At 38.1% G+C, this 14700-nt stretch overlaps 1 protein-coding gene across 6 annotated transcripts in view; it reads right to left on the bottom strand.

The window, feature by feature from the left end:
- Nucleotides 1–2400: 2400 nt before the first annotated feature.
- The window catches only part of MAPK8 (mitogen-activated protein kinase 8), a 182527-nt gene continuing 170227 nt past the window's right edge, over nucleotides 2401–14700 (bottom strand). For 4 of the 6 annotated variants that reach the window (XM_048311913.1, XM_048311910.1, XM_048311912.1 and 1 more), the window contains 6 exons: nucleotides 12880–12951; nucleotides 10845–11027; nucleotides 9937–10061; nucleotides 8930–8993; nucleotides 8134–8211; nucleotides 2401–7382 (listed from right to left, as the gene is read on the bottom strand). In XM_048311913.1, coding sequence (XP_048167870.1) covers nucleotides 7237–7382; nucleotides 8134–8211; nucleotides 8930–8993; nucleotides 9937–10061; nucleotides 10845–11027; nucleotides 12880–12951 — 668 coding nt within the window. In that variant the 3' untranslated portion in view covers nucleotides 2401–7236. Of the gene's footprint in view, nucleotides 7388–8133; nucleotides 8212–8929; nucleotides 8994–9936; nucleotides 10062–10844; nucleotides 11028–12879; nucleotides 12952–13299; nucleotides 13372–14700 lie in introns of all 6 variants that reach the window. The other 2 variants (XM_048311911.1, XM_048311914.1) reach the window with 2 other exon arrangements.

Below are 14700 nucleotides of genomic sequence, written 5' to 3' on the forward strand. Positions count from 1 at the left end.
TAAGCCATGTGGATAGGTTCATTCAGTTATTTCAAAACCTTTTTCCTACTTCCCAGGCTCTCCAGCTGCCCTGGATTCCTTACTGCCCCTGGCATGAGGCAGGTACCTGCATGTTCAGCAGCAGCCGCCTGCCACCTGCAGGCATGAGCATCATCCCCATCTTTTTTTCCCGGCTCTGCCTTGGATTCATTACCATTGGTCACAAGTGATCCTGCAAGGAGTAAGATGGCCTTTTAAAACAGCAGCATAAGATGCATAATGTGAGAGAGAAGCAGTAACAGTGACTGAGGTGGAAGAGCATCAATGTGTCAGGTAGCTGGAGGTACCAGGTCAGTCATCACAAAATAAACCTTAATACTGGAGGGTGGTCTGAACCAGGCTGTAAGAACACCAGGACTGATAAAAAGTGACATTCAATCCAAGTAGTAGTAGCAAACAGTATTTTAATGCCTTCTTTTATTCATACCCCAAACATGGAAACCTCTCACTGTATAGATCCTGACAGCCCACACCCCCCTTACCCTATTTATATTGCATTATCTCCTGTGTGTACAAAGTGCAGACTGCTCCCTTCAGTTCACTCTACAAACTCAAGAACTGAGCCCTGCTGACTGGTGGACTAAACACCAAATATGCCAGACAAGCAGTGAACAGGACTGCTGGTTAACTCTAAGTACTTAACTTTAGGTAACTGCTCACAAAGCCACCTGTCCCAGACTTGCAGATCCAGGATAGGCCCATGAGATCTGTAGTACATCATTTGGTGTCCAAGATAAATTAATTCTTTTTAGTATCACAAATGAAACTCTATCCACTCAAAATGATGAGTGAAACAAGAAAGTTCCAAACTGACTGTTGTGCTCCAGCAACATCTATGCCTCTTGTTCATGAGGAGTAAGTTTCAGCAGCTTTTGAAGATGAGCCACTGCAGTAAATAAACCCTGCAAGAAGCCACAAATGACCCAGTTCACACTAAAATGCACCACAGTAGGATGTTAACTCCAAGTGCAGCACCAGGACCATAATGTTAAATTCCTGATATGGGCAATTACGCAAGAAATGGGAATCCACTTGGACAAACTTCATGGAACACTATGCCCTTGTGAGGAAGATGATAGACTCTATTCTAGCTTTAACTCCCATTTCCATACTCTTCCCCACCAATGCATTTCCCCACACCAAGCACTGGGGACTACTCCTTATTTTGCAGGCCTGTCACTCACTACAGTCCCTGATTTAAATGTCCACTTTCTTAGCAGGTGTTTACAAGATACAGCTTTGGTTATTATTAATTAAACTGACAGAAGGTTCCTGGAATAGATGCATTTTTACTAGAGTTTCACCTGTGCCGTCTTCCCAGCCTGGAATATCCCTTCCAGTATTACACAGGCAAAAATCAGTCAAAACTTTTCAATAAAAAAAAACCAACACAAGCATATACTTTAGAAAAAAGCAAAACACCAACACTTCAGAATAACAAAGAAAACCTCCATAGATCGCCTTGGCATTTCTAACACAAAAAGGAAGATGAACAGGGATAGCTTAATGACTCATCTACATTCACAAGTGAGTTCCACTGATGCCAGCAGCACTGTGGAGTGTTTCAGTCCAGAGCCACCAGACAAATCCTGGGTAGAGCTATGACTGGCTCTCCAGCCTTGCTCTGTAGCAACGTATCACTGGAAATTGGCTGCACTTTACGCTGACATATGCAAATAAAGAAGAGCATTTCTGAGTCCCACCACATTCCTAGATCATCCTACAAACTGCTGGCCCTGATAAACAAAGCTGGTTGCACTGTGGTCACAGTCCTTTTCCCCTGAAACTGGACACAAAGGCACCAACCCCACAGCTCAAGGGCAGCTGCAGTCATTAAGGAAGCACCAAAACCCTGCTGGAAGTGAAGGCAATCAAATGCATTATGTTGGGATTTACCTGTGGGAGAAGTGCCAGTGCAGTGAGTGGTCCAGGCATCCAAGCCAGGTCTCCAGAAGTCAGATCCTTCAGGCTTCTCCAAGACTCGGTTTTGGGAGCTCTTCCCCATACACTAGGCAGCCCATGGCTTACCTCTCTCCAAAGCACAGGGATAGCCGCTGTATTTTCAGGAATTACGACAGCTGGAGCTGGCAGCAAGGAAGCAAGAACAGATTCCCAGGAGTCACAAAGACACTGAACATGTGGCTGTTAACAGTCTGTGGCACATCCAAAGTCCATGGGGATGGAGGAATGGAAAAAACATGTCACTTTGCCCATGAGTGAGCTCACAAGACAGATTAAAAACGAGACCATTAAAAAACAAATGAATTCTCAGGAAGGACTCTTAATAAGATTTCAAGTGCAGCCCTATTACACAATCCATATGAAACCCATTCCAGCCTGGCAATGAAGAAACACTAAATGCATGGTGGTCAAACATTTTTTTTTTTCTTTTTTATTTAAAATATCATTATAACCAATTGACATACTAGATAACAATGTATACATTCCAGTGGTGCACATGTAATGACCTATGGCATGAATGAGTAAAAAAAAAACCACAATGTTCTCAGTAATGCCCACCAACAGCTTATTTGGAGGGAATAAAGGAAAAGCAGGAAAAGGTATCAAATGTGGGGAAGAAAAAAAAATTGTTTTCCCCAGTATTTTTAATGGTGTGTCTTCCACTTCATATTTCTTGGGACATAATAAAATTAAGAATATACTTCAAAAAGGGCAGAAGGAATGACCACAATAATTGGGGTGGGATTTTTTTTCTCAACTTTAGTAATAAAAGTTAAAGAACTCTCAAAAATAGACTAGATATTGGGCCTACAAAAGTAATTCATCTGTATGCAAAGCTTACCAAGAATTATTCCTTTTGTAAAATGTAAAGGATGAGTTGACATTACTAGTAAGCTATTTTTACCCTACAAAACCAGACTACAATAATAAAATCACCAATTTACAGCTAGCACAATAATCTAGATGTACATTACTGTACACAAGCTATATATTACACATGAACATCTTACGTGAAATAGATAAGAAACATACTGATATTGTCTCAACATTGGCCAATAGGTTTGTTTTTCTAAAGGAGGTGTATTTTCTATTCACATTCAGTGTAGTTCCAATAGCAAGGGTTAGCTTTGCTTACTTAAGAAACGTAGAAAGTTTGTGTGAGGTAGTTCAAGAAAACCTAGCTTAGATTTTGAACTGCAGAAGTAGAAACACAATGTGATCTGATTCATAACATGTTTCTCTAACACAGACATATAAAGAAGAGAAGGGAGTGAGAGAGATCACTTAAAATACCACTTTTATCCAGTGCCCTTAACTAAGAATAAATTAATTGAAAATTTGGGTAGGCAGTACATTCTCATCACATTTCTTCAATAAAAACCTCTTTCTAATCCTACTGAAAAATACAGACAGGCTCTCCTTCAACTGCACCAAACCACTGACAGGAAAATAAAATGTAACAGCATGGACAAGCTCCTGCTGCCAACAGCAAATAAAAACAGATCCAGAAACTAATTCACTCCCTTTAGCAACTTGAAAGAGTAAGACCAAGTGTAAGATGAACCACCTTCTCCCCTTTTGCCCATAATCTTAATCAAGAAACATTTACTGTCATACAATTCATATTATTGGCTGGGTAGGACCATCCTCCTGTAGGAGGTTTTTGACATTTTTCTTCACACACTGCTGAGCTGAGTGCTCCATCCATCCCTTCCTCCCTGCAGAGCCCCTGCCCAGGTGCTCTGCACTGGCCTCACCAAACCCAGGCAGCAGGGCTGTATTACCACAGCCTGTGCTGGGAACACAGAACACCCCCACCACACCACTGCTGCTGATGCTGTACTGAGCTGGAATTCCTGCCCAGAAAGTTGCTGCTGCATCTCACACAGTGAAAGTTCTTCAAAGCTAAAAGCCCGAGCTTGGGCAGGGCAAAGTGCCGTGTCTTCTCAGCTGAGCAGTGACCCAGGACTGGGCATGTTCCTCCAGGGGGTTGTGCTCAGGCAGCACAGCTGCTCACACACACTAACACACAATGTGCTCTGACCCACTGTCTTGCACCAAAGAAGGACTTCACAGCACCGCATTCCAGTACACCCTAAGGGTACTGATTCCCCCCGCCCCCATCTCTATTTCAAATTCTTGAAGAACCTACTTCTAAAAAAGGAGAGAGCTGATTTATCCTTGCTGCATGCCACAGCTCTGCCCAGAGAAGGTGGAACTCAGTATCGCTATTACTGCGCAACTTTGAACCTCACCTGAGGTAAGAGATCACACAGCTCGTGGTAATTGAATCCATACCAACTCCCAGCAGATTGGAAGAGCCCTAGAAAGTTGCATGCACTTTAGTGAAGCCTGTTGTCATGAGAAGATTCCAAATCATAGTCTAAAATAAAGCTTAACAATAAAATTGTACAGTGTATTGGATAGCATATAATCTAACAACAGACAAAGACACCTGAACTCCAGTTACCCATTTGTTTGCTATCTGTGGCAGTGTACACCTATCTGAAAAAAATTTATATTTCAACAAATAAGAAGAGAAGTTAAGACTAGGATGCTGTTGTGATAACTTGATTACTGAATACGATTTTCTTGTCTTTGAAATTTGCCATCACTTTAATTTGCCTAAAATGCAAGCAACTGAAAAAAAAAAAGAAAAAGCAACACTTGTAGGAAGATGGTGCCAAAAGTGAACTCTCAGTTTCCACAGGCAGAGCTCTGACCCTACTGAAACAATCCCTTTAAGCAGGGTGAGCTTGCTCACACTGCAACAGGCTGCAGTGGGCAGTTCCACGCATTCACTAACCCTGCCCTGAAAGAAGAAAAGCTCCATTTCCTTAGAGCTTATGAGCTCAGTTCAGTTACTATATATTTAGGACACTGAAAAGTGATAGCAAAAAAGTATTTTTAAGTTTCAAAATGTTTCAATCATCACTGTAATCCAGTGAGGTCTAAAATAAATTTAAATAGGAACTATATTTACCAATTTGTTTTTAACAGCACTGAGAGGCATCAGAAGTTACTTTTGTCAGTCTTAACTTCATTACACTGTGCTGACCACACTATCATTTGACTCAATCTAACAATGGAGTACTGTTGTTTGACCAAAAATTTTGGCTTAATTCACAGCTTAAACTTTGATAAAAAAATTACAAAATCGACTGTTCTGTTGGTCTCTGTTCAACTTTTTCTACATTCCAGTACTAGATGAATCCAAACTTGTCCTGCCTGTTCTGAGGTAATATACAATTTGGCAGGATCCTGTAAAAATAATTGCCTTAACAAATGTGGCTTAGGAAGGCAATACTGAAATAGTAGATACAAGGGAGGAAAGCAAAATGACACACACAGCACTTACCAGTAGTCTAGCCAGGCCAGGAAAACAACTGTGCAATTTATCAATTTAGTTATCTTTGAGACATTGCCATTCCTTTCAACTCTGCATGTTTTTTAAAAGACATGTTAGATATTGAAAGCATTACTATCACTTCTATTTTTCTGAAAGTTACTGTGAAGACAAATTTTCCTCTTTCAGTCAAAACTTCAAAAAGATGCTTATTTAACCCAACAAGCAGAAGGAACCACACTGAAGACCACCAGTCACTCCTGGATGACCTCTGTAGCCAGATACATGATTTGCTTATGCTCAGCGCCTGGCAAGACTTCTGTATTTTTTATGCTCATTTTTGTGAGCTTTACTAATTTAAATTCCTCTTCACATTCTAATTCACTACACAAAATATGCATCTACACAAGGCAATCAATTATACAGCCTAGCTTCACTAAAAATCTGCATTTTCCAAAGAAATAAATTCTGAATGATTGTTTAACTCATACATAAACTTAAGTCAGTTATACATAAATCATTCTGTAAATATAAAATGTAAACAGTTAAAATACTTCTGTGAGGAGCAGCACCATCTTACATGACTCTTTAGTAACTGTTCTATATATCTCAATATATCTTTTGTTTAAAAAGTGTATTGAAACCTGGAGCTTCAGTGATGAAAACTACTGAATATTTATGACTTAAAATGAACCATTGCTAAGATTTCTGCTACACTGATCTCATGGTGAAATGAAAGATATAAATATTAATTTATACAGCACTACTTCTCCCTCCTTTGGATGGCATATATTGCTCAATTGATGCATTAGCTACAGAAATCCTGAGGTTCTCCTACCACTTAATGGATTTTAGCAATCAGTTACTTTTGGTGGAGAAAGAGTAGCCGAAGTTTTGCCCCTATTGCATTCATGTCATTCCCTCTTTGACCCAAAAAGCACTCAAAGAGCACTTGCCTTAGTAGACAAAACTAGTAAGAACCGAAACTCCCAAGAATCACATCTTAAAGTATAGCTACAGCATATTCATTTTCCCTCTTGTCAGTCTAAACATCCTGGATACACTTCATTTTGTGTGTACAAAAACAGGCTACGAGCTAGAAGTAAACAGTTTATTGGCATTGCAATGTATTATTCATGAAATATCCTCATGTTTTATGGTGATCACAAGATTTGGCATGCCACAACTCTGCAGAAAACATCACATTACTTTGCTAGGCTGGATATTTCTGCAGCTTTGAAGATATGCTTTGCTTTCTTAAATTCATAAACTCATTCAGACGATGTAACTTTGCAAAGGATTTTTTCTGTTTCTCTAAAAAAGATCACTAATTGTTGCTTTTGCTGAAGTATTATAGGCAAGTGGCCAAAATAAAAGAGGATTTTGTTCACTACCCAGCACTACAGTAATATGCCTGAAACTACAGCTGGCTGCACTGAATTCTCTCCCCCTCCGCCTGGACACAGATGTATGACCAAGCATAAAACTTTGAAGGATATCATGAACAAAACATCTGGAATAAATTCCAATTAAAAAATTGAAAACCTATAAAATCTTAAATAATTCATCATATGGTAATGACCACAACATTAATATGTGCTTTGATAAAACAAATCTTACAAATTCAGTAAAAAAAGATCAGCAGCATAATAGTAAAGCAAATATGCAGATTTTAAAACCACAATAAAAATTATCAGGTTTACTATTTTACAGTTAATTACAGCAAAAAAGTGGCTGCTTATAACACAACTTACAGTTTGAAATTACAGCACTTTATGATGAATTCCATGATTATTTTTGAAAAAACACTCAAAAATACCACCAAATTTTAAAAGTGCCCTATTAATGACTAAAAGGATCCCCCTCCCACCCCCCAAAAGACCAAGTAGTCATCTACAGCAACCCAGAGGTCCAGCTGAGGTTTCTAGACTGCTGTCTGTATCAGAGGCCAATGTTGGATCTGTTGACATTGAAGACACATCGTTGACAGATGACGATGAAGATGGGTGTTGAGAGCCATTGATCATTGCTGCACCTGTGCTATGAGAAACAAAACAGCAAATCAGTTGCAGATACAGTTGCACAGTTCAGTACTTGCATTAGTCTGTCTCTTCCTAATGGCTGTTACTTTTCCCTGTTTTGGCAAGTTTGAAGAGATGTGTCTCAATGCATTGTCACAATAAATAAAACCCCCAAGTCCTTAACGTGGGGCTTAACAGATGGTGTGTCAAGAACCACGGAACTCACGTGGCATGGGCAGCTGTCAAATCACAGTAAAAGCTAATGGCTAAAAAATCCCAAACAAAGACAGTAATCATAAAGCCAGAGCTACGCTATGCTACAAATATACCCTACACCCTAAGATAGAACATATCTGTGTATTTTGACAAAGAAAGAAGGAGCCTGGCTTTTTTCCTCCTCCTCTTGAGGCTGGGGAATAGCTGGTGCCCAGCCACATCACATCCATTCAATCTCAGACACCCAGGGATTTTTCAGAGTCTAAACTTCAGTGAACCCTGAGCAGAGGCAGCAATAGCAGTCCAACTTCTGCCACGAAGCCTTATCGACAGTCAGTTAGTGGGCACGACAGAGGGACTGAACAGGTCAATTAAAAGGCATGTCAGCCCCATATATTCCACTCAAATACACAATGTTTCAATTCGAGAGGTTAGGTCATTTAAGAGCCACATTTTTGAGTTTGGTTACTTTTGGATGTCTTGATCAGCTTTACTCCTTCCTACCTACAACTCAATGGAGCCTTGTACTGTGCTTTTATTGTAACCAACCTAAAGGGGCTGGTTGGCCGCGTATAACCCCATTCTTGGTTCTCTCCTCCAGGTCCATGACTTCCTTGTATATCAACTCTGAAAATGCAGAGAAGGGAAGGCAAAAAATGAATTTGCAACCCCAAGACTGGATCGAAAACATATCTCCCATTAAAATGTCCATTTCCATTTCATAGGTTTATTACTGTTCAGAATTAGTTTTGAACAACAGGTTGTAGGCTACACAACAACTGGCAAATGATGTAGAAAACATACAGTTCTTTTCTGTTGCAGCTACAGGGGCCTGGCACTCTTGACAATGCACTGGCATTGCTCTAAGGCTCTTTTGTCCAGGCTGCTTGGAGACCTGAGGCTAAGCCGAGTCTTAAGGCCCACTCAGTTTTTATCAACTGCATCTTTGGTAAGGTAAACCTGATCAGCAGTCTTCAAAGGAAAAGCTAGGAACACTTGAAGACTTGTCCTTCTAATTCACCCTTACATTGCTCAAGCTCCTGCATGTTTTTAAATTGTACCAGTTTGTCCAGAAGAGTTACCCCCCCTACAAATGCTGTCCTGTGGATTGTAAAAGGTGACTGAGATGAGCAGGTCTTTTTTTCACTTCAAAGGTTCATCTCCTTTGCAGGAAAAGTTTTAGTGTCCCAACAATTGAGAGGTTGTGAAGCACTGATCTGTTCCCCTGCCATCCAAGCAGATGAAATAAATACTATTAGGTTGCTCAGAAGAACTTTAATAACAGTAATCACAGGGACCCAGCATACTCCCAAAAGCCTTATTATACTTTAAATGCCTTTCTTACCTTTCCATTCTTCTATCGTGTGCTCCCTCTCATCCAACTGCTTATCTGGTATCTTTGGTGGAGGCTGAAAAACAAAACTTAACTCATCATAAAACAATCAAAAGGGATACAAAACCAGTACAAATTAAAAATGAAATTAACCATTCAGAACATGAACCTGATTTAAAAATAACACATTTAAACGATTATATATCCACTCATACTTGGACTCAGCCTACTTTTTAGATGCTACCACAGTCTTTAAAGTTCTTTTGATTAACAAATTTGCTTACATTACTGTAATAATTAACAGAGAAACCGATCAGTCTGGTAAAAGAGCTCCTAAGTGCAGCAATCTCCAGCACAAGCAGCTCATTTTAGCTCCTTACTGTTAATTACTAAATTTTCTATCTAGCTATTACAGAGCAGCAGAATTATAATTGCTCCGTTTACATCAAGTAGCTTTTTCTATTCTTAGTGGCCATCACCAAACACTTTTCTTTTTTAAAAAAAATGACACTTTTCTCACAAGCTGGAATTGTCCTGAAACTGATTTTTCAAGGAAAAAATTTAAATTAATCCCTTTGTTTCTTAGTTTTAATAACTGAAAGCTCAATATTTTGTATTCAGATTTTGCTGAAACATTTATTTCTAGTTCTAGAGTACTATCAATTCCTAATGAAATTATTTCAGTTCCCCAGGAGTAAATACCTCAGAACCTCACCAAGGCCAATCAAGCCACATTGAAACAACCGAAGCTCAATACATTAGAACCCTATATAAAAGATTTCAGATGCATGACTACATGTTCAGATGATATGCAATTATACACGGAGACAGGTACTTGAGCCCCTTCCTGATGCTATTTCTAATAAACACATCTATCAACATCAATGAAAGCTATTATGGCTCAGTGAAGCTTCTGATGAAATGTGCAACAATCTTCATTCAAGCAGCTGTACCAAGCATCACAACAATATGGCTTTATAGAGAAGCTTCCTAAGCAGAGACCTAAAACAAGAACTTACAGCTTCTGCTTCTGATGGATCATACCAAACATTGATATATGGGTGCTGTAGGGCTTCATCCACAGAGATTCTTTTAGAAGCATCTATAACCAGCATTTTTGATAACAAATCTCTTGCTTGACTTGCTGCAAAAAAAAAAAAAAAAAAAAATCTGTTCAGATTACTGCCATATATAGAACACATAACACAGTGTTTCAAAACTTTTAAAGAGCAGGGTCAGAGTAATCAAGTTCCAGTTAAATATCTATGCACCCCTCACATAATCTGAGGTTTTTCCATTTAATAGAAAAAAAACCTGAAGAGAATGACACAGGTGGGAAAGGGGTCAGACATGTTTCACTATACAATTTCAGCATACTGTGTCCCTTGGTGTGACATCCTTATGTGAAACAGCTCAGGTGGCAGTGCAGCCTTGTTTGGAATAGCAGCAGGCAAGCACCTACTGCCCCATTCTGTCACATGCTTTTAGTCACAGAAAACACAGTGAGTGACTCCACTGAGTGGGTGGCCTTTAGAACCAGTAAGTCACTGAAGTAACTACAGGGTATCTATATATTATTAACATATACCCCTTATTTTCATCCTAGAGAACAAAGATCTGTTCTGCCTACACAACTTCTATTCCAACCTCCCCCCACTTTTCTCTAAATCATGTTGGCACCTGTCATTGAGAAGAATATAGATATTTACTTGCCTTTATAAAGACAGCTCCAAGAATAGGAGCTGTCTCGTGAAGATATGAAAGTGGAGGCAAGCACATGTCAGCACATTCATCCACTCTCATGATATAAATATTTAAATCCTTAGCAGGATGATTTTATAGTGAACAAAACTGAGCTACATTTCTGTTCAATGTATCAGAGTTTTAAAACTTTTAAAATATACAACACACAGAAGACAGACCTTACCTTTAAGTTTATTGTGTTCAGAGTCAGCTGGGAAAAGGACATCTGGAAAGAGTTTTTCAAAACTATATCCAGCATATTTAGGTCTGTTCTCCACGTAAGTTCGGACTGTAGGCTGTAATTTCTTCATAAATTCGGGGCATGGTGTTCCTAGCTGCTCTATAACTTTATTCCATTGATCAATATCTAAAGTTATGCAGCTAAGAAAAACACTGTGTCTAGTTTTCAGCTAGAAAGTTATGTTAAAACCACATGAAATAACCAACAGAGAAAACACATGAAATTATAATAAAATATCAAGTTCATCATCATGACTTAGGACTACTTTCTTAAGTGGTGAAACAAAGCAAGACTATGATAGTGTAGTCAAGGCAACATGTATTTCACTCAAAATCATTATTGACTAGAAAAGGATATAATTCTGAGAAACAGAATATTAGAAGACTCACAAAATATTTAAATATAACAGATTTAACTTAAGGCCTTGTTTGGGTTCTGGGGGACTGAGTCCCTGATCTGAACACACACTCACAGCAGTCAAGCTACTACCCATTACCAAGGCACTCCTGAGAATGACCCCACGTGGGTGGGTGTTTTGTCCTTCATTCTTATCTTGGTACCTCAGCCCAGTCCTGGGCAACCTCTCACCAGGGATGTGCAACACTGAGCACCAGTGGGCACACAGAGGGCCAAGGCTGGGCCCACGCAGGTCACTGACAATATTGTCAGGGACTTGAATGAAGTTAAGAGTTTCAAGGATGTATAAGGAACATCTTAACTGAGAAGTTTACACACTGTAAAGAGGAGATTGACCACTTCATGGCAGAAGAATTTAATACACATTACTGAACAAAAAAAGTAAGGTTTGGCACAGGAATTCCTAGTTGCAGATGGTTAAATACTGGGGGAGAGCTCAGATAAAATTTTATATACACTTATTCACATTGTCCCCAACTTTTTCTTTTTGGCTGCCATCAAAGACTGGATACCAGGCTACCTAAATCTTCAGTGGGCTGAAGCAGACCCTCTCTTATATTCTTAAAACTTAACAACAGATCTCTGTATAAGGATTCTCAAGCTCTGGTGAGCTTTAGTACAGGCCTTCACAAAAAGTAGTATTTACATTGTATGGCACTGAGTCTAAATTGAAAAGCCATGCCAGCAAACCAGATGCATAAAGCAAAGCATGGTGCAGCTCATGCAATGACAGAGCTGTGTGAAAGTAAAGATGCTCTGGATTTCCTTACCATGGCTCAAAATCTCCACCCCATTTTCACCCCTAAATGGTACTATATCAATTTTGAAACAGTAACCTGCAGCAAAAGCAGGAAACACTTCTGATGGCATCTGAAAAAATGATCTGCAAGTAATAGTAAAACAAATAGGATATCAAAGTCCAATTATTTTCACTAATTTTAGCAATGACACTGAAGTTTCAATTCTATTTGTTTGGAGCAGACTCTTTGTCTGAAATACTGTTCACAGGACAACCCATATAGACACCACCAAACCATTCATAGAGTAGAAAGACAAATGTCAGATACTTCTGAAAGCTGATTGCAGGATCATCTCTGCATACAAAAAATAAATCTCCAGAGTGTAACTAATGAAGAGGGTTAGGAATTTTTGTAAACATTTTCTATAAAATACAAAGCATAATAACTGCTAACATGCTCAGGTACTAAACAAGATTAATAAATTACTACATAAAAATGACCTCCAAACTAAAGCCCAATGCATGTGAACCAGTAAAACCCCACCTAAACAAAAAGAAGTCTGTCTTAAGTGTGACAACATTCAAAAGTAATGGATAGGGACTATATTAAACTGGAAAAAGAAAAAAAGAGGGAAAAAAAAAGGGAAAAGAAAAAAGTAAGTCTGTTTGCCCCAATGGTATATAATGACTTTGCAAATTGCAGTTTGAAAAGGCAGTCTAAAACCAGTATTTTAAAAATTAGAACCACCTTAATCTGAAACTGTATCACTGCAGAGTCTTTTGACCTTTTACAGCTACATCCTAGGCCAAGGGTAAGGATACGATCTGTACCAGGAAATAAAACACCACCTTTGATCATTTCTCCCATGATGCACCCAACTGACCAAATGTCAACTGAAAACAAAATGCAATGATATTAACATAAAAGATAGTTATTAAAATAAAATAAATAAAAATATTTAGACACACACATACACATGAAGTGACTCTAAAAAGCATGTGCAATGAAAATGAGTGAAAGTGAATGTATGCTAACTACAGGACCAGCAGAGACTATGTCCTACTGCTAGGTGCAGCCTGAATAGAAATGATTTTTTTTTTTTTTAAGTGTATCACAAGAAAAATCCATGTTCATTTAATAAAAAAAAAAAATTGTACAATATGCATCTCCATGACACAACATCAATAAAAAGGTTAATCACTTCCTAACTAATTCAACCTGCTGCAGCAGCACAAGGATACAGTCCCTTCCTGGAAAGAGGATTTTGTGGCAAACCATTTCGCCCATAATGCACCCCACAGACCATAAATCCACTATGTTTGTAGCACAAAAAGAAGGAAAAGCAAAGCAAACGGTCATTTAAAATTAAAAGAAGCATAACATGACTGCATCCTATAAACTGCAGAGACAGCACAGGAAGAAGAGCAAGTCTTTGTATTAATCAATGAAAACAGTTTAACATAAACCATGTGTAAGGATTAGCTTTTAACTGTCTCAAATACAAGGCAGAAAAACATCCTTTTGTTTAATATAGTGCTAGAGCAAGAGCTTGAGCAGAGAGAGAGAGACACGAATCAAGCAGAGTAAAGCCCTTCTCCAAGGCTGGAGGCTTCAAAGCTACCTCTGCCAAGAGACTAGACTCAAGCACAAAAGACAGATTGATTTCTTGAAAGTAATTCCACTGCAGCTGTTGGAATAATTCTAAAAGTAGCAAAGTACACTGACCTGTAAAAATATTGCCTATTGAAACAGTTCACACTTTCTAGGAGAATTAATTAGGTATTACATAGGAATTAAAATTTAACAGCAAGTATTTCCTAGAAGTCAGATTACCATGAATCTCTCTCTTGCTTTAAATAAAAAGCAAACAGAATCAGTAAAAGATCACTTAAAAATTTTAGAGGATCAGTTAATGACAATGTTAGTATGCTCCTAGGTTTTCAGTTAAAATCATTTGTTTTAAAATATTTCTCCAGTTATGCTGAAATAACATTTCATAAAAGAAAAACTCAACAGCAATTTTTTTTAAAATGAGATATGCATTTTCTACATTACCTTAAAATAAATCACTCAGAAGACATACTTAAAGATGCACAAGTTTACTTTGTACAGGTAAGCCAATTTCTTTTGCAGTTGCTTTCAGAGGTATTGTTAATTCTGTATGCAAAAGTTTTCTTGAAATCATAATAATGACATTTTATTATTATGAATACTTTGTCAAATATGACACAGGAATTTCAATTAAGCACATAAGAAGGGGATTTAAGTGAGAACAATCGTATAGTAAGAATTATATGTCAATATTCTGAAGGAGCTCAACAATGTCAAGCAAACAACATAGCTTCTTATTTTTCAATATTCCTTCTTTATTTTTAAGTTCCTCTAAAATAGTATCTAAATAATATGATAGGAGATCATAGTTGTGCATATTAATAGGTCAAAATTAAGGGCCTTGTTCATTTAAAAAAATATTGTCAACACTTTTAATGCTCTTTTTCCTTTAAAATTTTTTTTCAAATACTTAAGTATATATTCATTGGCTTAGAGACCCAAAGAAGCCAAGTTTTGCATTTGACTTTTTAAATAAAATTCTGAATGTTGACTTTTTGATCTGCTAAACAACCTCCTGCCATCACAACCCG

Source organism: Corvus hawaiiensis, chromosome 8 (assembly GCF_020740725.1).
Source record: "Corvus hawaiiensis isolate bCorHaw1 chromosome 8, bCorHaw1.pri.cur, whole genome shotgun sequence".
Lineage (NCBI taxonomy): Eukaryota > Metazoa > Chordata > Aves > Passeriformes > Corvidae > Corvus > Corvus hawaiiensis.